General features: G+C 38.0%; 1 protein-coding gene across 3 annotated transcripts in view; it reads left to right on the top strand.

The window, feature by feature from the left end:
- SMURF2 (SMAD specific E3 ubiquitin protein ligase 2) overlaps nucleotides 1-20,963 on the top strand; it is a 118,046-nt gene extending 97,083 nt beyond the window's left edge. For all 3 annotated transcript variants that reach the window (XM_067715023.1, XM_067715021.1, XM_067715022.1), the window contains 9 exons: nucleotides 2,915-3,107; nucleotides 4,159-4,262; nucleotides 6,782-6,896; nucleotides 8,682-8,860; nucleotides 9,738-9,875; nucleotides 13,330-13,450; nucleotides 15,737-15,938; nucleotides 17,199-17,274; nucleotides 17,615-20,963. In XM_067715023.1, the coding sequence (XP_067571124.1) occupies nucleotides 2,915-3,107; nucleotides 4,159-4,262; nucleotides 6,782-6,896; nucleotides 8,682-8,860; nucleotides 9,738-9,875; nucleotides 13,330-13,450; nucleotides 15,737-15,938; nucleotides 17,199-17,274; nucleotides 17,615-17,714 (1,228 nt within the window). In that variant the 3' untranslated portion in view covers nucleotides 17,715-20,963. The remainder of the gene's footprint in view (nucleotides 1-2,914; nucleotides 3,108-4,158; nucleotides 4,263-6,781; nucleotides 6,897-8,681; nucleotides 8,861-9,737; nucleotides 9,876-13,329; nucleotides 13,451-15,736; nucleotides 15,939-17,198; nucleotides 17,275-17,614) is intronic.
- The last annotated feature ends 1,721 nt before the right edge of the window (nucleotides 20,964-22,684 follow it).

Here is a 22,684-nt window from a genome sequence, read left to right as displayed (position 1 = left end):
GTTGATGAACATTTGGATTGTTTCAGTTTGGGCCATGACTAAACTGTTACGAACATTCGAGTGGGTTTTTTTATTTTTGGCCACACTGTGTGGCATGTGGGATCTTAGTTCCCTGACCAGGGATCGAACCCACGCCCCCTGCATTGGAAGTGCGGAGTCTTATCCACTGGATCGCCAGGGAAGTCCCGGAACATTTATGTTTAAGTCTTTGTGTGGACATATGCTCTCACTTCTCTTTGATAAATAAATACCCAGGCTGCACAATATGATAGATTTATGTTTAACTTTTTAAACTGCCAGATTTCTTTTTGAAGTGATTGTACCATTTGACTTTCCCACTAGAAGTGTATGAGAGTTGTAGTTGCTCTTGCTAACACTTGGTATGGTTAATCTTAATTTTGGACATTCTAATAGATGTGTAGTGTTATCTCATTGTTTTTTGGGGTGGGGCGGTCTGTGTTGGGTCTTCGTTGACAGGCTTTCTCTGGTTGCGGCGAGCAGGGGCTACTCTTCGTTGTGGTGCGTGGGCTTCATTGCGGTGGCTTCTCTTGTTGCGGAGCATGGGCTCTAGGCACGTGGGCTTCAGTAGTTGCGGCACGTGGGCCCTAGGGCGTGTGGGCTTCAGTAGTTGATGCACGCGGGCTCAGTAGCTGTGGCTCGCGGGCTCTAGAGTGCAGGCTCAGTAGCTGTGGTGCACGGGCTTAGTTGCTCCGCGGCATGTGGGATCTTCCCAGACCAGGGATCGAACCTGTGTCCCCTGCATTGGCAGGTGGATTCTTAACCACTGCGCCACCAAGGAAGTCCCTCATTGTAGTTTCAATTTACATTTCTCTAATGACTAATGATGTTGAGCATCTTTTCATGTGCTTATTTCCATCTGTATATCTTCGGTGAAATTTTTTGCCTCCTTTTTTAAAAAAACTGAGTTTGTTTTTTTTTGACTTTCGAGTTTTGAGAATTCTTTAGATATTTGAAATACAAGTTTTATGTCAGCTGTATGCTTTAGGAAGATTTTCTCCTAGACCATGATTTGTCTTTTCATTTTCTTAACAGTGTCTTTTGAAGAGCATAAGGTTTCTTTGAAATTTCAATGAAGTTCATTTTATCCATTTGTTCTTTTATGAATTGTGCTTTGGGAATCATATTTAAGAAATTTTTGCGTAACATGAGTCATAAAACTTTACTAGTGTTTCAGAAGTTTTATGGCTTTAGGTTTTACATTGAAGTCTCTGATCTACTTTGAATTAAAGTTTTGTATCTTTAAGTTGGTATACCCAAGTTTTTTTTTGTTTTTGGATAGGATTAATACAGTTGTTTAGAGACTATTTTTAATACATTCTGTTTTGATTTATATATGTGTGTATTAAAAAACACCTTTATTACAATGTTTTATGAGAGTAGTAAATGGCGATTTGTAATTTTCATCAAAGCTGCATTTTCTCTGGATAGTTACACGTTCTAGGATAAAATTTGGCCTGGTACATAAAAGAGTCACTGTATGTAAAGTAAGTTTGGGTGATTTGTTAGAGAACTGAAAGTTATTTTTGTTTATTTTCTCATAGCTACCATTGCCCTTTATCTTTAGGTTAGGAGATTGTACTCTTGTGTCTGTTGTGTGTAAAATTAAATTCCAGGGACTTCCCTTGTGGCGCACTGGTTGAGGGTCCACCTGCCAATTCAGGGGACACGGGTTCGAGCCCTGGTCCTGGAGGACCCCACAGGCCACGGAGTAACTAAGCCCGTGCGCCACAACTACTGAGCCTGCGCGCCTAAAGCCTGTGCTCCGCAACAAGAGAAGCCACCGCAATGAGAAGCCTGCGTGCGGCGGTGAGAAGTCCCTGCTCGCCACAACTAGAGAAAGCCTTGCGCACAGCAACGGAGACCCAAAGCAGCCAAAAAAAACAAAATTAAATTCCAACAGAGTCACTCAGTGTTTGCATAGATATCAATAGTGAATTATCTGACTTTTTACTTCCTGACGGTTTATTGGAATTAACTAGTTCATTATATCATAAGATTCTTTTAAAAAATTCTTAGATGCAACTTATATTATTTTTGCCAGGAGAATAAAAATAACTCTAGGCAATGTGCCTTTAAAAATTATTATTATATTTCTGCTGTACTTGGGAGATTATTTTAGTGTATTTGTGGTAAACCATATATGTGCAGTTAGAAGTCACTTTAGCACAACAGACAATGTGATTGTACTGAATGCCACTGACTATAATACTTAAAAATGGTTAAAATGGTAAATTTTATGCTACGTATATTTTACCACAATAAAAAGACAAGTAGGGACTTCCCTGGTGGTCCAGTGGTTAAGAATCCACACTTCCATTGTACGGGGCACGGCTTCGATCCCTGGTCGGGGAACTAAGATCCCGCATGCCGTGCAGCGTGGCCAAAAGAAAAGAAAGAAAAGTAGGCACTTTATAAAGCGTTTAGACTTGTTTGTGAAGTGCTCATTTCTCTGTGCCAGTAACTTGCTGTGACCTCCCACATTCTTGTGGTCTAGACTGTAGCGTGCATAGGAGAAGGGGTCCCTGCCAAGCTGCCAGTTCAAACTGTCTCTTCCAGAGAGACAGACTCTAGATAACAGGCACAGGGTTTGGCCTATGCCTGAATTTTAAAGGGAGAGATGGTAAACTACGCAGAAGAAAATGGAAACGGTATTTGGGAAAGTTGTTCTCAGCAGTTGTATAAAAGTTTTTTGAATAAAACTCTGTTATCCACTTCCGTAAGTTCCAAGAAATAAACTTTGGGGCTAGTTTATTATTGTCAAAAATGTCAAGCTAAGAATATAATAAGGCCTAGAAATGCTATAGGTAGACTTGGTTTAGCGTAGGATGCTATTTTAAATGTGTAATTGCAATCTCTTGTTTAAAATACTTCAATAATATTTGTTTACTTTTAGTCGGCAGAACCAATTGAAAGACCAGCAACAGCAGGTGGTATCGTTGTGCCCTGATGACACAGAGTGTCTGACAGTCCCACGGTACAAACGAGACCTGGTTCAGAAACTAAAAATTTTGCGGCAAGAACTTTCCCAGCAACAGCCTCAGGCTGGCCATTGCCGCATTGAGGTTTCCAGGGAAGAGATTTTTGAGGTAAACTTGCAAGTCTTGTTTTAAAGTAGAGAAAAATTAATTCAGTGATGTACTCTGTTTTCCAAGTATATTTTGGGGGACTCATATCTCTTTAGAATGGGAGAATTTTCATTAATGTTTTTTTTACTTGTGGGAATAAAGGCAATAATATTGGAGAGATTTAATACATAAGATAAACATTTAAATGTGATGAAGTGTGAGATGTTCTGATTGGGGGCAGCTTGGTCCTTGGAGTTGCAGATACTTATTTGTTAATGAATTTTAAAAGACCACAGATATTATCCATCCCTTATTTTCTAATTCTTCCAAGAGGTTAGGGACTCTTAAATCAAAAAATCATTACTGTTGGACTACTTCCTTAATTTATTGAAAATCTTCCTTTCTAGTATATCCTTTTATATTTGGATTTATAGCTTTAATAGCAACTTCAAAGTTCTTACATAATAAATGGCAGAGGTCCAAGGCAGGGGTTTCCCTCTTATTAGAGTGTTCTGGGGCAAAAGATGTTTGGGAACTTAATAATCCTTCTCCCAAAGGATGAACTTTTTTCTCCCAGGACCATGCTGACCTTGTTTGTAGTCAGTCATTTGTATTTTTAAAATAATAGAAAGTTGTCTGTTTAGTGAAGATCACATTAATGATGTTTTTATGTTCTTTGAAACTTTCTTTTTCTTACCTTTACTTTCTACTGGTGTCTGTGACAACTAGCTAAAAAAAAAGTGGTAATTCTATCAGATTCTGTTTTTTAATGTGAGTGGAATCATTGCTATCTATGGTTCATAGGACTTAAATATGGAGCTTTGCATTTAGTAGGCTTTTAATATAATATTTATCAAAGGAATTGGTTTCAGTAGTACAGTATTAAGCTATATCCATTTTGTTGTCAGAAGTTCCATGAGGTTTCAAACCCTTGGAGCTTATCCATTGATTTGATTGTTGAACAAATTCTACCTTATTTAAATAAACATGTTTTGTAGGTGGAATGGAGGGAGAGTTTAAGTAACAGGTTAAAAGCACCTAGTAATAATAGTATATTAAACATTTATTTTAGGAATCATATCGACAAGTCATGAAAATGAGACCGAAAGATCTCTGGAAGCGATTAATGATAAAATTTCGTGGAGAAGAAGGGCTTGACTACGGAGGGGTTGCCAGGTAAAGCCTTGATCATCAGTAAATAACATATGGATCCTTATATTTACAAATTTAAGATACTCCCTGTGGTGTGACTTTCTCATTGATATTTATTTTCTAGCATAATATTCCCTCATGTTTGCAATAGAGGGTACCCTAGTAGATATATTCATAATTAGGTTAGGATAGTACTGCTACCAGAAGAGTGTTTGTGAACTCCCGAATGGATCATGTAGTCCAATGAGACTTTCTCTGAAAACTAGCTGCAACCCTATATGGACTGTTGGTAGGATCTGCAAGCCCAGTATTTTCTCCATTTCTCTCCTTCAGTACATGTTATTCCCTCTGCTTTACATTGTCAGTAACAGTCTCGAGATTTTAATGACGTATTCTAAACTGAATACTGTTTCCCTTTGCTTACACTGCCACGCTTTTTAACCTTGTTAAAGGAATGTTTGTGTCTGTAAGTATGTGTGTATATCATATGTGGTCCTTAGAATGTTTCAATACAGAAGCTATAACGTTTCTCCTACATTCAAACATCAAGTATTTTTTTTTCCAGCTGTGAGAATTCACTTTATGTAAATGTAGCAGAAACGTTATAGCTTCTGTATTAAAACATTTTAAGGACCGTCATGATAATTCTGCTTCCCCTAATCTAAATCCAGCCTAAATTAAATTTGTGTTTCCACCAAGTCCCATAATCGTTATTTGGCATTGCTTGTTTTCACCTGTAGACATACTTTCATTCTGTGACCTTTTTACCTGCAAATGAATAGTTTCTTTAGTTTGGATTTTTAGCATTTATCACTTGTACATCATACTTAAGGCTTGATAGTTTCTGTGGAATGCTTACGATTTACTCATAAGTAGATTTTGAATGCTTGTTGGGAAAACTTGTTAATTATCTGCTGATGGAATCTAAATGCTATAATTATATGTATAGGCCAAATAAGTAGTTAGTTTTTTGTTGTTTATTTCTTAACGTCACTACTTTCGGGGTTTGGGCGGACTAAATGGGATGTGGCAGTGAACTGCTTTTTCTGATCTTTATCCCATAGTAGAACCCAAAAGTAGAGTTTTGCTTTTATGCATGTTCTAAATACTTAGTAAAACAAAACAAAAGTTGGACTTCCTTTTAAAAAACACATACATGGGGCTTCCCTGGTGGCGCAGTGGTTGAGACTCTGCCTGCCGATGCAGGGGACACGGATTCGTGCCCCGGTCCGGGAGGATCCCACATGCCGCGGAGCAGCTGGGCCCGTGAGCCATGGCCGCTGAGCCTGCGCGTCGGAGCCTGTGCTTCACAAGGGGAGAGGCCACAACAGTGAGAGGCCCGCTTACCGCAAAAAAAAAATAATAAAATAAAATAAAAAACACATACATGCATAAAAAACATACAGGACACGTTAGGTGGGAAGGTTGCTTATGTGGAGACCTCACTTTTTCTTTTTAATCTCTACAGTTTTCAAGTACGGTGTTGGCCAAAAAGTTCGTTTGAACGAACTTTTTGGCCAACCCAATATTAAACGTAGTGATTTGATTTAGACTCCGTCAAATGATAGGACTTTGAAATATTTTCCTTTAACTACTTTAATAGTGTTTCACTGCATTTCCTAAAAATATATTATTCCATCTGTTTAATCCATAATATCAGAATATATCATTTATGTGCCTTTCCTAGCTGAGGAATGACAGGAGTTGAGACTAGAATGACATCTCCTTAAAGCCTAGACTAGTCATTTTATTTCAGTTTCACCAAGATGAATAACAAGTTGTCTTTCATACTTTGAAAAATATAAATGATTTAATAAGTTTAAGTTGATAGTACTGTTTATTATGAGGTTTTAAAAACACCGTTGTATGCTTGAAAGCAAGAAGTGGTATGGAACATACCCAGAAAATGCAGGTTTGCCCTTGTGTTCCCACCTATACCAAATGCCTTGCAGTTTCTCACCACTTACATTTTTATCATGGTGTATTTTAGGGTTTACACAAAAAAGATAATGAAGATGGGTAATGAAATTTTCTTACTAAAACAATATCAACAATAAAACATACCCTTGTCCGAAAGTAAGAGTAAATTAATGTTATATATCTGTATAAACTAGTATAAATCTGCCATGATTGGAGAGGACCAGGGTGTTATAGATGGACCACATGGATGTTTTGAAATACCATATTCTTCCCTTTATTTTATACTTATTATGAATTACACATTTGTTTAGCAATTAAAAGTAACAGACCACTGGGCTGCAGCATCTAATGAGTAGTTGGTACTTCTGGATATTATCCTTAGATTCTCTGATGTTAAAATGTCATAAAATCACTCAAAATTGAGTGAGAAGTGACAAGAATTGAGTGAGAAAAACAAGAATTTTCATTTGCTTTTGGGGAATGGTAGACTTTTCTAATGTGATTTTATATAACTAGTTAGTGCTTTGTTTTATTAAAAACTTCTTGCTAACATGATTAATAGTGTATCTTAGTAAAGATGTATTCATTAACAAAAAATTCCTTTGGCATATCTTGTTTTTTAGGGAGTGGTTATATCTCTTGTCACATGAAATGTTGAATCCTTACTACGGCCTCTTCCAGTATTCAAGAGATGATATCTATACATTGCAGATCAATCCTGATTCTGCAGTTAATCCGGTATGATTGGTGGTTATAATGATACAAATTAAGTTATGACCTACAATGTTTTTTAATCTTTAAATGTCAGTGTAGTTTATGACATAGGATTACTGTCTTTGTCCAAGTTACATCCTTGGACTCGGCAAGTCCTCTTTTAGAAAATGTTCTCAAGTAAATGATCGTGGATATGTGCAACAGTTTGGGCACAGGGAGGTTTACTGCATCACTGTTTATAGTAGCCCCAAGTGGAAACAACATTGCTGTCCATTAAGAGGGGGTTGATTAAATTATGTCATCAAGCAGAATGACATGGTTAAGAGCATAGACTCTGGAATTAGAAAGACATGAGTTCATATCCTTGTCCCATTACTAACTAGCTTTGTGACCTTCATTGACTTAAGCCTCAATTTTATCATTGCTAATAATAATAAATATAGTTTGGACCTGAGAGAGGGGTTGTGACAGTTAAATGAGACCCTGCACATTAAGTATTTAGCACAGTGCTATACATTATTAACCCTATTACATATTATTAAGCACTCAACAAGAGTTAGCAGCTGTTATTAATTTGTTGTTTTTATATTATTTCTGTTATCTTTCCATACAAGGTTATATTATACAGCCACTAAAATGATGTTGTGTGATAATAGTTAATAACATGTAAAGATGGTATTTGTAATACATTAAGTGAAAAGAAGATTACAGAATAATAGTATGAAGCAAATTTTGGTAAACATGTATATGTGTAAACATTGAAAGGCTCTACAATACTGGTAGTGGTTATCTCTGGGTGTTAGACTATGGGCATTTTTATTTTCTTGTCTATATTTTCTAAATATTTTGTAGTGAACAGGTATTGCTTTTTAAAAAGAAAAAAACTTTTTAAGATAAAAGGGAGGCTTAAAGATTAGCTTAAAGATTATTAAATAGAGAAGTAAAAGAAGTTGAAAATACAAACATCCAACTAATAAAACAGTATATCCTAAAAGACCAAATCTGTCTAAACATGGTAGGCATGTTAGATTCATTGCAGGGTATTCTTTATAAAGGGAAGATTTTTAGGTGAAGGTTCTGCTTGGAGAGCTCATTACTGCCACTGTAGTAATGATAGCTCACGTTTGTTGAGCATTTACCATATTCCAGGTCCAGTGCCTTGGGCTTCATCACCTCATTTTACTACTCACAGAGCCCCTTTTTAGATACTATTATTACCGTCATTTTTCCAGGTATGGAAAATTAGTTCCACAGGGGCTAAGTAATTTGCCCAAGTATACATAGCTAGTAGCTGGCAGAATCAGGACTCTAGTCCAAGTTAGACATGAAATCTGTCCCCTTAAATCTATGATGTTTTGAAGTTCAGTTTCTGGTTAGGTCAAAGGAAGAGGGAGGTATAGAATTGAAAGCTTTTTTCCCATGACAGAGCCAGGATTATAAGGGGCTTAGCAGGAGATGGGAGGAGAGGAAGAGAACAGGATCTGCAGGTGATTTAATGAAGCTGCAGAGGGACTGTAGTTTGGGCTTAATTTCTGAGGATAAACTTTACAGAATGACTACCCTTTGAGAGGGGCATTGGCTCTGCTGTAATATTTTATAGCAAAGTATAGTATCTATAGAGACTCTCCCTAATGATTGTTGAGCTTTGATAGGATAACCTATTCCATTTAAATAGTTATAAATTGGAGTATAAGTTGATACTTACTGTTTATTTAAAAAATTACCATTGCTTAAATATTTAATTTTTATTTAAAAATTCCCTGGATAGTATCTACCTTGAGTATTTATATAAACTCTTCTCAATTTCAGGAACATTTATCATACTTCCACTTCGTTGGACGAATAATGGGAATGGCTGTGTTTCATGGACATTATATTGATGGTGGTTTCACATTGCCTTTTTATAAACAGTTGCTTGGGAAGTCCATTACCTTGGATGACATGGAGTTAGTTGATCCTGATCTTCATAACAGTTTAGTGTGGATACTGTATGTATTGAGTCTTGTTCGTTATATTTAGAATCCGAGCTTTTAAAAAAGATATATGTTTCAAAATAGGTGTACTTTTTTTGAAATATAAAAAATGATTTTTAAAAGTACTTATACATAATGATTTCCTCAACACGATGCAAGTTGTTTCCATCCTGCATGTTAGAATAAGATATTCCTGCTTAAGTGGTGGCTGTTGAAAACATACTTTAAAAAGGGCATTTGTGGGGCTTCCCTGGTGGCGCAGTGGTTGAGAGTCTGCCTGCCAATGCAGGGGACACGGGTTCGTGCCCCGGTCCGGGAAGATCCCACATGCTGCAGAGTGGCTAGGCCCGTGAGCCATGGCCGCTGAGCCTGCGCGTCCGGAGCCTGTGCTCTGCAACGGGAGAGGCCACAACAGTGAGAGGCCCTCATACCGCAAAAAAAAAAAAAAAGTATTTGTAAGAATCAGTTCTGTTTTTGGGGGTGTCATTCGTTTGTGAAGATACACTGGCCATGGTTATTTTTACCAAGTACACGAGTAGCTTTCTCAGTGGGGATACTCAGGTGTTTAGTCACTTGGGTTACCCAGACTCAAGTAGGGCTTCTTACCTGAAAGCCAAACATTACTGAGTTTTCCCTGTGTAAACCCCAGCTTTCCAGGGCTTTCTCATTACTCAGGAAGGAAAATGTTCCTGGTGTTTATGAAGGTTAAAGCTCTTTGACTTTTCTGCCCCAAAACTAGGAGGTATGGTGGCATAAGAACTAATAAAAGGAATCTAACCCTATGTTTGCATGTCATAAAACTACCTTAGTTTTGTCTCACCAATTAATACATCTACAATATCTGTATTTTAGATTTTCCAATGAAGTGTCTTTCCCTGTCTTCCCTTCCTAGTGAGAATGATATCACAGGTGTTTTGGACCATACCTTCTGCGTCGAACATAATGCCTATGGTGAAATTATTCAGCATGAACTTAAACCAAATGGCAAGAGTATCCCTGTTACTGAAGAAAATAAAAAAGAATATGTCAGGTAAACACTTCTGTGTTCTTAAGCCGGAGACTTGTTTTAATGTTCTAGAATGGCAGTACAGAAAAACATTTATGTGTTTAGGTAGTGTTACTTATTGCTACAAAATAGGCTTCTGCAGAATTTAGTGGCTTAGAAACAACCACCATTTTATTATTTCTCACAATCCCGTGGGTCAGAAATTTAGATCGAGGACAACAGGGACAGCACACTTCTCCTCCATGTGGTGTCAGCTGGGATGGAAATGTTAAGAAGGCCTCTTCACTCACATATCTGATGCCTCACCGAGGGTGGCTCGAATGGCTGTGGGCTAGCTGGAACGGACACTGGGTCTGGGGCTTAGTTCTCACTGTTGGCTGGGCTCTTTGGTTATCCCCATGTGGTATCAGAGGCCCCTCATTCTCACCATGGCCTCTCTCTCTAGCACAATAGCCAGACTTCTTATGGCGTGGCTCGTTTCCCAGAGCACAGAAGCAGTTGTTGGATCTTTTTAAGGCCTAAGCCTGGAACTGGCCAACATCACCTCTGCTGTATTCTTTTGGTTAAAGCGAGTCACATGCCAGCCCAGGTTTGGTGTGGAGGAGAGGCTGTACAAAGGCACACATACCAGGAAACATGGTTCGTGGCGTCACGTGTAGCGTAGCTACCACAGCTAGCTGTACAGAAGCACTTTTGTGCTGTATCACTAGGACTTATCCTATTTATAAATAAGCACATTGTGGATTTATATAAGAAATATATATATATTTCTTATAAAAGAAATACAAGGAAATGTTCTTTAAGTTTTATGAAATTACCTGTTGATTGAGGAATTTAGAAGTGTTGAGTTAGAGCATTTGGTTCATGGTATCTAAAGTTCTTCTAAACATTAAACTATCATAATCAAATTTAGGAGTTTGAACTTCACCATATATACATAGAAACATTCATGCTATACGTTTTTGTACAGAATATGTCCCCAGGTCTTATTGGCTAAAATTTTCTAGTTTATAGATGAGGCCCATCAGTCTCATAGATTGTGAATATTGGTACAGCTTTTTTGGAAAACAGTTTGATAACAGCTACCAAAATGAAAACACATATGCAGCTCCATTTTTAGGAATCTATTCTTTGGAAACACATATCTGATTAAAGACATACGAATAAGGATGTTTAACTAAATACTACTTGTAAAAAAATTGAAAACTGCTAAAATGTTTTTAGAAAGAGAATGGATGATTAAATACATTAAACAATATTATGTGGATATTTAAATAAAGATAGACTCTGCATAAGCTGTCATTTAAAAGGCAGGTCTTAGAAGGAACAAAGTCTGCATTGTTTTATACTCAGAAGATGTTCAGGAAGGCTGCTTACCAAATAAAATGTTTGCCCAGGGTGAGGGAGTAGAGGTGACGGGCCTGGAAGTAGAGAGGGAAAAGAGGATAAAAGAGTGGACTTTCAGATTTTACTCTGTCTCCACATTTAATGTTTTTTTTTTTTTTAAGGCCGCACTGTGCGGCATGCGGGATCTTAGTTCCCTGACCAGGGATTGAACCCGTGTCCCCTGCAGTGGGAGCGCGGAGTCTTAACCACTGGACCACCAGGGAAGTCCCATTAATATTTGATTTTTTTAAATATAATTTTTCTTTTCTTTTTTTTTTTATAATTTTTCTTTTAATAACAAACATGTATTACATTTCTAATTAAAAAAAGAAGAATGAGGGACTTCCTCGGTGGTCCAGTGGTTGGGACTCTGCAGTTCCACTGCTGGGGGCGCAGGTTTGGGGTTCGATCCCTGGTCGGGGAACTAAGATCCCCCATGTTGTGTGACACAGCTAAAAAAATAAAAAATAAAAAAATAAGAATGAATGGGAATTTCCTGAATTTCAGTAGTGTCTCACTTCCAGGACCTAGTGTGGGCTGCTCACTTTCTAGGATTCAGTCACGTTTATAGCACACAGTAATTTTCCCTTACCAAATACATTTTTTTTTTTTTTGCGGTACGCGGGCCCCTCACTGTTGTGGCCTCTCCCGTTGCAGAGCACAGGCTCCGGACGCACCGGCTCAGCGGCCATGGCTCACGGGCCCAGCTGCTCCGCGGCATGTGGGATCTTCCCGGACCGGGGCACGAACCTGTGACCCCTGCATCGGCAGGCGGACTCTCAACCACTGCGCCACCAGGGAAGCCCACCAAATACAGTTTTGAGGGACTTTCCTGGTGGTGCAGTGGTTAAGAATCCGCCTGCCAATGCAGGGGACATGGGTTCGAGCCCTGGTCCGGGAAGATCCCACATGCCACGGAGCAACTAAGCCCACGTGCCACAACTACTGAGCCTGCACTCTAGAACCCATGAGCCGCAACTACTGAGCCCGCATGCTGCAACTACTGAAGCCCATGTGCCTAGAGCCCGTGCTCCGCAGCAAGAGAAGCCACTGCAATGAGAAGCCTGCGCACTGCAATGAAGAGTAGCCCCTGCTCGCCATAGCTAGAGAAAGCCTGCGCACAGCAAAGAAGACCCAACACAGCCAAAAATAAATAAAGAGTTTACAAAAATAGTTTTGAAATTTTTAAAATGACAGAGAAAACCTTTTTACAGGTGTGTAGTTTTGCTGTCCCCTTAAACAAACAAACAAAAAATGAGGTCCCCCAAAGGATATCATTAATATTAAGTAACTTATTTCTTAAAAGTAGAGAACTATTTCTCCAAGTTTAGAAAAGGAAATACTGGCGAATTGGGAGTATGAGTAGTTCTGAGATTTGTGAGATGGAGAGGTTTTCCTGGGAAGATAGATTAAAATAAAAAACAATTCATGTATAAATTGTAAGTCCAAATCAAAGGCGTAAGTAGAGCTACACAAGAGATGTAGTTTAGTGTACATTTGTTGCTAAAATTACATCTTCCAGGGCTTTTAAAGCTTATAGGGAAAAATGAGTATTTAGTCAAAAAGTGCTTGCTATTGGCTTTTACTGTTTCTTCTCATTTTGGATATGGGGATTCTCTTTACCTCTTCTTCCCCCATATACAACCCACAAAATATAAAGAAAACACCCTACACATTCAGATTATATTTTCAAGTGAAACCAGAAAAATAGTCATTTTTGGTTGAATGGGTTTTTCTGGTTATCAGCGTGCATGCCAGAAGTTGAGAAAGACATTTCATTCTCATTTTAACTTCAGACTCATCTACTCTCTAGCCAACTTCCAGTTTAATAGGACTTTTTCTGATGTGAAGAGTTGCTGTATTGATGCTGCTTTTGTTGGTGGAAGGTTACCGCTTTTTAATTTATGGTGAACTGCCTCACAGCTCAGGATCCATCTATACCTTCAGTAACCTGAGATTCTTTTAGATTTTAGACTAAATTCTTAATGCTAGATGCTTGTAAAGTGCAACGTTGCTAAAGTACTAGAGATTCATAATAATTACCAAACCTGAATATATTTGATCATATGAAACCCCTGTCCGATGTTTCCAGACTCTATGTGAACTGGAGATTTTTACGAGGAATTGAGGCACAATTCCTGGCCCTGCAGAAAGGATTTAATGAAGTAATTCCACAGCATCTGCTGAAGACATTTGATGAGAAGGAGTTAGAGGTCAGTGTATTAATGTCATGACATCATCTAGTATAACAAAGAAAGTTTGGGAATTTTCTGTTACTTAGTTTTAGAGGAAAGCTGTATTTCTGGTGCTTTTGAAGTTTTATGATGTGATGCTGTGAGAATTCTAATTCACAGGAAAAGTCTTTCCTGCTTTTGGAAAAGCCTTTCATGTTTTGGAAATTTTACAAGTAACCAGTCTCTCTTATATTGTGACTATTCTTAATTTATTTTTCCATATTTTCCATTCATGCGTTTAATAGATTTTGTGTCTTCTGTGTACGTTCTTCCAGTGTTGTTTTCTATTCCCTAGTTAAGTGGGTATTGATTTAGTTAAATAAAACTTTATTAATTGGTCTCCACCATATTGACATTTATTTGGAATAAAAGCCTAGGCTTAACTGGATTTACATTAAGCTTTGTAAGAAAGCAGTTGAGGGGCTTCCCTGGTGGCGCAGTGGTTGAGAGTCCGCCTATCGATGCAGGGGGCGTGGGTTCGTGCCCCGGTTGGGGAAGATCCCACATGCCACGGAGCGGCTGGACCCATGAGCCATGGCCGCTGAGCCTGCACGGCCGAAGCCTGTGCTCCGCGACGGGAGAGGCCACAACAGTGAGAGGCCCGCGTACCGCAAAAAAAAAAAAAAGAAAAAAAAGAAAGCAGTTGATAGACAAAAACGTAGAGGAAATAATTGAAACACTTAGGTTAAACTCTGTCTCAACAACCTCAGTCTCCTTGGAAACATTCGTTACTAATAGTAACTATAATAAACAGTTACCATTTTTTATTCTAAAACTAGTCCTTAAAGCACCATAGGGTTGGTGTTATAATTAAGACCTTTAACAAATACATCTCAGTTTCTACTGAACTACTTTGAAAAAACAATGAGGTTTTATTCTACCTGAGGTTCCAAATTTAATTAGTGGCTAGGGATAGCATAAATATTTAAAGTCGATACATAATTTAAAACATGATTTTATTCATTAACTTCAGCATCCTTTCTAACTAAATCTGTTAACAGACCTGTTAGCAAACAAGTCTAAAAAGATTGGCTTGACTTACTACCATCCCCATTCCTTTTTTGATTGGACTATTCTGTAGTGAAATGACCAGAAGGAAGTAGTCAGAAGGAGGAAGAAAACATAGCAGGAATGGCAGTAAAGTTGAAATACGATGCATTTTTATCTGTTCATACAATGAATAAGGAATTTGGCTTTAAAACTACCACTCCTCTAAAGAAAAGAATTAAGGGAGGTATCGTCTGTGGTCATGGGTGCTTCTGTAACCCTGCTCGGACACCTACTACCTGTTAGTGTGGCAGTGGCCAGTCATTTTTTCAGACGCTACAGAAGCTTTGTTGCAGGTTTTATTCAGTAACGTTAGGGTTTGTTATATACTTTGTACTGCTAATGAAGTTAGGCTTTTTACAAAAGTATATGTATATAATTTATTTTAGTGTTAGACTAGGTTAATTATGAAATATAGGATTTGCAGGTTACATTATGTTTTACACTACACACTATCATAATTGAGTGTTATAAACACATCAGTAGGATGAGTCAGTCTTGGACCCTAGGAAGGTGAGTATTAATAATATCAAAGTGATTTTGATATACCTCGTCTATACTGAGCCTGCATCAGGATGCCAAGCAGAGCTCTATTATCAATGCATTCATATATTTCATACTTCGGTCCAACTTTAAGCAGATTGTATCACTTATTCAACACAACTTCTTGAGTTCCTGTGCAGTGTTGGTTGCTTTCGCAGGATGTAACGAAACAGATGTTACTGCCATATTATAGCAGAGGAGACTGTGGCCAAGGGAAGTGAACTGAACTGCCCAGAATCCCAAAGCTAATAAGTGTTGAAACCCGAATAATAGATGCAAGTCTTAAGGAAGGCACATATAAACTGTATTTACTCTGAGTCTAGTTTCTGTCCATTAAAAATTTTTTTAGAATTCTGTGAAGTTATGGAACTTTTCATCTTATGTCCATCACAGTGGTGGTTCTCAGATCCTGGGTAGGGAACCTGCAGTGACTAGGTACTCATGGAACTTTTTAAAAAATACGGATCCTAATTCACCCAGATTCACAGAATTAAAATCTCTGAGCATAGGACCTAGTGTATATATTTTGAAAAACTTTCCAGATGGTTCTCATGTCTACCCTCAATTAAGAACACCATATGAAAGCCAACTCTGCAAATCTAAAGTTCTATTTTAAGGAATTTTTGGCTTAGGTTGGGTTTCCATTGGCTCATTATTTGTGCAATATTTTAACAGCTCATTATTTGTGGACTTGGAAAGATAGATGTTAATGACTGGAAGGTAAACACCCGGTTAAAACACTGTACACCAGACAGCAATGTTGTCAAGTGGTTTTGGAAGGCTGTGGAGTTTTTTGATGAAGAACGACGAGCACGGTTACTTCAGTTTGTGACAGGCTCATCCCGAGTGCCTCTGCAGGGCTTCAAAGCTTTACAAGGTAAGAAAGCCAGAGGGACAGACGATGTGGCATCTAATAATTGGGGGCAGGGGGTCAATATTTGGTGTACATAGATGGTGTACAAACATGTGCTTACATACAGATTCTCTTTTCACTCTAGTTCTTATCTGTAACTCTCATGTCTTGATACCTTCTTCTCTTTCCTTTCCTTTGTTCCCTCCCAAGAGCACGTTCTGCTGGGTTCTCTGTGATTGTAGTGAGTGCCGCATGTTAGAGACCATATGTGTCGATGCTCTGCCTTTTCTTTTCTGGTCTCCTTGCTTTTAAATTCTGTTGCACATTCCTGTAGGGGAAGTCTGTCTGCTTCCATGTTCACATCTCAACCTGGCAAACATTTACCCACTTGGGATGCCTCTCCCCCCTACTTTTTTATTCTTTTAACAGAAAGAGGCAGCATGAGTCGTGGAAGTCATTTGTTTGGTCAGAGCACTTTAATTAATGCATGGCATCAGACCATTTTACAGCCATATTCCATTTTTAAGAATTGTTGTCCATGGAATAGCTGTTTAATTTTGGGAGGAGTTGGTGTATTGCTTATGATCGTGGTTGCCTCTCTGGGTGGCAGTTGCTTCCTTTACCTCTGAAGCTCTTTATTTTCACAACTGCTGCTACTGGTGATGACTGAGGGTGTACGAAGCAAGACTGGTACATAATTCAACAGTGTTGCCCACAGTCCATATATCAAAAATCCATTGGGAAAGCATACTTTAGTCATGCTTGCATTCCCTATTTGGAGAACTCATCATTATCAGACTACCCAGATGAATAAAGTGAAGTTGTATCTACAAACTTTTGTATGGGGTGCCTTATGTTACCTGAAATTTATTCTATAGACTGCTAATCTTTTGCTCTCAGTGAAGTTTGAGTTGTGAAACTTAAAGTTGCATTAGGTTGTCATCTTTTTGAATGTGTATATATGTATTGGATCTTGGATTTGCCCATTTACTTCTTTTTTGGGGACACTGATTTTCTGTAGAAGATAGAAGTTGGCAAAGGATTTCAGTCCTGAACTTTTTCTCAAATTGAAATGCTAGCAGATTAAGGAATCCAGCCTTATCCAAGGTCAATTCCGGCTTTTAAAACCCAGACTGTTTTCCTCTGCCCTTTGGCAGCTTATATGGACTCACTAGTACCCTCCTCTCCCTCGACCCTGTGGTTTACATACCAGTTTTATCCTGAGATTCTGGAGACTAATACGTGCACCCACAGTGGTCTGACCCTCATTTGCTTCCTTTGCAGGTGCTGCAGGCCCACGACTCTTTACCATACACCAGATTGATGCCTGCACTAACAACCTGCCAAAAGCCCACACTTGGTAAGTTATTTCTGTAGCTTTTTTCCCTCATTCCATGTATGTAGCTGTTAGTTCCAAACAGATTTGACATTTCGTTTGTTGTTCTTATTACTAAATGGACCCTTAAAAGAGTTGCTTATCATTCCTTTTAAGTGAATTAAGATTATCCAGAAATTGATAGGAAAACCCGAAAGCAATAATCTCTACTTGAGAGAAATATAACCTTTTTCTTGTCATTTTCTATGTGACACAAAGAGTAATGTGGCTGTTTTAGGGTAAACGAATTAGTATACACTTGCTAGGTCAGTTCAGTTGACCTGTTTTGAATGAACTGTGTAAAATCTGATTTGCTTAATTACAGCTTCAATCGAATAGACATTCCGCCCTATGAAAGCTATGAAAAGTTATATGAAAAGCTGCTAACAGCCATTGAAGAAACATGTGGATTTGCTGTGGAATGACAACTTCAAGGATTTACCCAGGACTCTATTTATACCCTGACTGACAGCCTCCTTTCAGCAGTTTCAAGGAACGCTGACATACAGGAAAATGCACCCCCCTTTTTAAAAAAAATTTTAGGATACTGTGAGGGGAAAGGACAATTCTGAAATTCCTTTTCAAGGAAAAAAAGGTCTTTATGCTTTGCCATGAGGCCACATTCAGCTGCTATTTAAAATTAATATCTTGAACCTAAAGAATGCTGACTTTTCCTACATTTCCAGAGTTAGGCAGTATTCTACACTTAAAGACTACTACTATTTTTATAAAAGGTAATCTATTCAAATCGCTTCACAGATTTCAACTCTATCAAACATCAAGACAACTTCAGCAGTCGGTACAAGTCACATTTCATTTTGGTTGAATACATGATTTTGAACAGCTCCTGTACTTGCTCTTTGTAAAAAAAAAAAAATAAAATTATTTTGAATTATTCTAACTTTGTAAACAATTGGCTATAAAAGAATCTTAAAAAAGTTAAGCCATTTACATGTTTAATTACATTTTTCTATAGCAAAGCATTATATTTTAAAAGCATTATATGTTTCAACCTAGCCTGAGTCTCTTTTTATATTTTTCAAGCATGAATTCCATGGAATACAGCTGTATAATTTTGGTTGTCAAATTCTTAATGCAACCATTTAGTCTGAACTTAGTAGCTTATTTGCTACAATAAGATGCATTCAGGGGCTCCCTGTTTTTAAGAGACTTTAAAAAAATCTTAATTTTTTATCTTGAATGAATATGATCGGGTATTTTGCATTTACTTTGCATCTTAAATGGAAATACTGCATTTTTATAGCTACTCAGATCATGTGGATGGGATCGGATTTTCATTCTTTTATTGGGTCAGCTTATCTTTGAGATATATATATACTATTTCTGTAAACCAAAGTCTCCTGTGACAAGTGCACCTAACTTATATTACGTTTTAATTATGGTAAGTTTCTATCAAGTAAACCATCCTGAATCTCTGTTTAGCTGCTCATATTTTAATCAGATAAAATTACGAAAAGGAAAAATTTTGCTCTAAAGATTATTTAGCAAGCTTAGAAAACCCTGCTTTTACCTAAAATGAAGTGGGGTGGTGGGGCAGGGACGTGATTACTAACAAGCGATTCTGACTCTATCGCAGACAGTACTTTTCGTCTGAAGAGTGATTTTGGAGGTAAGGGAATCCCAGTTCGCTTGGTGTTGAAGATCAGCATTTGATTTTGAAATATCCATATTTAGCTTTCAAGGTGTGTGGCATGTTGCATGACCCAGAAGGCAACCACAGTTTTGGAGTGAGAGATTGGAAAAATCTGAAATCATGGGTGGATTTTTAAATTCAAATATCAGAAATCTGCACTATTTTTTTTTCTTTTACATTGTTGTGAAATCAAGAATAGCAATTTTGATGAGATAGCTTTGTTTAAATTTTGCAGCTTAATTATCAAGTGAATAAGCCCCTTGTGTTCTTTCGTTTGATGGATTGGTTTTCAGTCTGTGTTCTTGGAGCCAAGGGGCTCCTCAGAGGTGCCTCAGAAGTAATGGTTAAGAGAGGAGGGACAAAGAGAGAGGGAGAAGAAACATAGCTGGTACTTGAGCAGGGGCTTCCAACTCCCCACCCCTCTTTACCCAGAGCAGCTCCGAGTTTTCTCTTTTATATACATTGGAATTCCATGTAATCTTTCATGGGGGCTAGGAGGGGTGGGGGGATGGGTAGAATAAAAGAGGTGGAAAATTTGCTGCTTAAAAAAAGTTGAGAACTACTCCTGTCGTTTCTAAGTATTTAAATTTATTTCATTCAGCCAAATTTGACAGCCATACAAGCTGGTTACAGTCGTAACTGTGTAGTGGCGATGTGCTTATGCTGACCTTTTTCTTCCCACTTTGTTTTCCTACTGCATTCTTAGTAGTACCGAAGAACATCTTAAAACATACTGTTTGATCATCAGTAGTTTTCAGCTTTCACGATAGTACCTTATTGGTTGCAGGTCCATCTCTCTCATATATGAAAGCACTAGCGCAGTGTAACTGGGCCTGTTATAATCTTTCAGTAATAGTAAGTACATGATGAACACTTTAGAGAAATCATAACTGACGGATGCAGTACTAATGAAATGCTACTCTCATACTAATGTACAATACAGAGCAGGCAAATACCATCGCTTTTTGAGTGCCTTCTTAATTTTATAATAATGACTTAATAGAGCTTTAAAAGAAATAAATTACCTTCCCTTACAGTCTGTGGTATCACCAACATAATTTATAAGAACAGGATGATTTAGATTTCATTTTCAAAGTTATGTTACCTGATCACTTCCAAATAGGTGCTAAGCAAACAAAACGTGCCAATGTATCATTGAACCTTGGACTTGCACCTCATGTGTAATGTGAATATTTATTTCCACATGTCCCTCTCAGCTGGGTTTTTTCTAATCCTTCCTCTAGTTTTATTTCAGATTTGTGATATCATGTTTCCATACATTGCCTTTCTATCATGAATACTTATGAACAATGGTTACTTTGTAGAGCTCATATGCAATACAGAGGTGAGTTTTGTTTCTGAGGGTCTTACTTCTTTGGTGTAAAGAGTTTTTAAATAGTGCTGTGTATAGTGTACATTTTGTTTTGCACATAGTTTGTTGCCCTGAATGGGTTTTGTTTTTACCAAGTCTTTTATTTTTTCCTTGTAATTACACTCCAGAGCACAAGTTTCCTTTCTTTTAAATACAAGGTAATTTGCTTTATTTTACAACACTAAGTCTGCTTGAACTTCTGGTGCATCGAGCTGATTGCATTGATGGGAGTTAAGAGATTGTTCCAGACATCTTTACAGTTTGATAGAGCAGCTCCTTCTGCTTCTGTCTTTAGCCTGCAGCACAGTCAATGGGTGCCATTTGTAGTATTTAATGTACTTACATTAGGATGATGATTGTACCAAATGCTGAGTTGGTTTGTTTCTAGATGTAATTAGTTCACTTAATGTAATATTCTTCCTTCTCTCAAACTGACTTTAAAAACAAAGTTTTATCATTTTCATTGTATTTATTACAGAGTGTTTTAGCTTTGATATTCTTTGTATTTTCACTCAGTTGTTACATGAGCTTTATCAATAACATCTGTATAAATGGTTTTTAAGAATTAACTATGTATGTGCCCATGCCGAAGTTGAGCAATAAAATGAATGCTGTTTGCACTGTCACAGCATCAAAGTTTTTAAAGAATATTGAGTTTATAATGAATTGTTTTGAAGAAATTTGGGTCTATGAAGAGTGACAGCATACGAGCCATAAAATGTGAAGTTTAAGATTCATGGGCCTTCCTTAGTTGATGCCTTTGTCACATGGTAGAGCCTCAGAGGGCTCAGGACCCCCTTTCTGTCTCCAGGTTGAGCAGGGAAGGTGCTTGTTTTCTCCTGCCATGGCATATCCTTAGGTTGGCAGTGGCTCTTGGTGGGCAATGGCCTGTAACAACTGTCACAGGCTCTGGAGGGCAGAGCTATGACTGGGGCCTCATTTGCTACCTTGGTGTTGAGGAGTAGAATCCTCAAAATGAAATGCAGAAGTCAGTTATATTTTTCCAAGAAGCCATGACTTCTTGGGTCATGATTCACAATTCTATAAATATAGTGGATTAAAGTCCAGCTAAATATGTGGGTGGAAAAAGAACTGGATACGATGTTTTTTCATCAAGAATAGTCCATGTAAGTCTCTCCACAGCATAGGCCATACAGAAAGGAATGTCTGGGAGATGCAGTGGAAGCAGTGGTGTATTAAAGTTCCAAAAGTAGGCATGGGGTCCATTTTTTACATCCTTTTGCAATGTAGTTTTTTGCTTTGCCTCCCATTGCCAGTTTACAATTGGTTGTGATCTAAAATTTATAAATTTTTAGTACATTAAAGATTTAGTATTATCACCTATAAATTACCCAAAAGTTTGAGCAATATGTGACATTTTTCTGCTCTGTGGTGACCTGAAAGATTTGTCCTTTCATTATAATGAAGGTTAACCTTTGCACCCACTGCATTTATTTGTACTTTATATCCCAAGTGCTTATTGTAGTATATGCATAGCAGAACTGAGGTAATTATACAGAAAAAGGGTTAAATCTCTATGTTAACATTCTTAGAAAACTAGACAGATCAGATTTTTTAAAGTTATATTTCATTAAAAGGTATGTGCCCTAAATGTGACTTGTTCTTTGTCCACTCAGCAAATATCTGCTGTGCTCCTACTATGTGTCCGGCTCTGTACTAGCTTTAGGGATTAGCTTTGGATGGTTGTTAAAAAACTGAACTTCCAAACTAGTGCTTCTAGCGTATCTCGGTAGACGCTGAAGTGCAAACTGAGGTACTCAGAACTCAGTTTGTGTACAGCAAAGACGTTGGTCATGACGGGAGCACAGGATTAAATACCTCACCTAAGCAAGGCTTCACATCCCAGACTTGGTTTTTAAAACAGCTGGTTTGTTCCCCCATCCCCCTTTCCCCATGACATCTCAGATCCTAGCATACCTTTTGTGGATATTTGGGCTGGTTTGATCCAGGTTATCAAAATAGTCTGAGCTGTAAACCCCACTTCTCTCTTACAGTGTTTTGTAAGCAAAGGAGGTGGAGAGGCAACTGTAGCAGCCTGTGGGGTGGGTAAGCGATCCATCCAAGATTTTCCTCCTGCTGACTTAAGTGTTTATGAAGTCTTTTGATTTTCAGCCCAGGAAAGTAAAGATGGAGAGCACATCACACTCAACCTTTGAGACCACTCACTCCTCCCAAAGACGATGCTGGCATGGCAAGAAGGTGGAGAACCATCGACACCAGAAGGACAAAGTTTTGCTTTTTAACTGAGGTACGACTGACATACCACATTATATAAATTCCAGGTATACACGATAATGATTTGATATTTGTGAAATGATCACAATTTAGTCTAACATCCATCACCACAC

This window comes from Pseudorca crassidens, chromosome 19 (genome assembly GCF_039906515.1).
Source record: "Pseudorca crassidens isolate mPseCra1 chromosome 19, mPseCra1.hap1, whole genome shotgun sequence".
Classification (NCBI taxonomy): Eukaryota; Metazoa; Chordata; class Mammalia; order Artiodactyla; family Delphinidae; genus Pseudorca; species Pseudorca crassidens.
The sequence above is the reverse complement of the archived record's forward strand: the minus strand, read 5'-3'. Positions and strand labels throughout refer to the sequence as shown.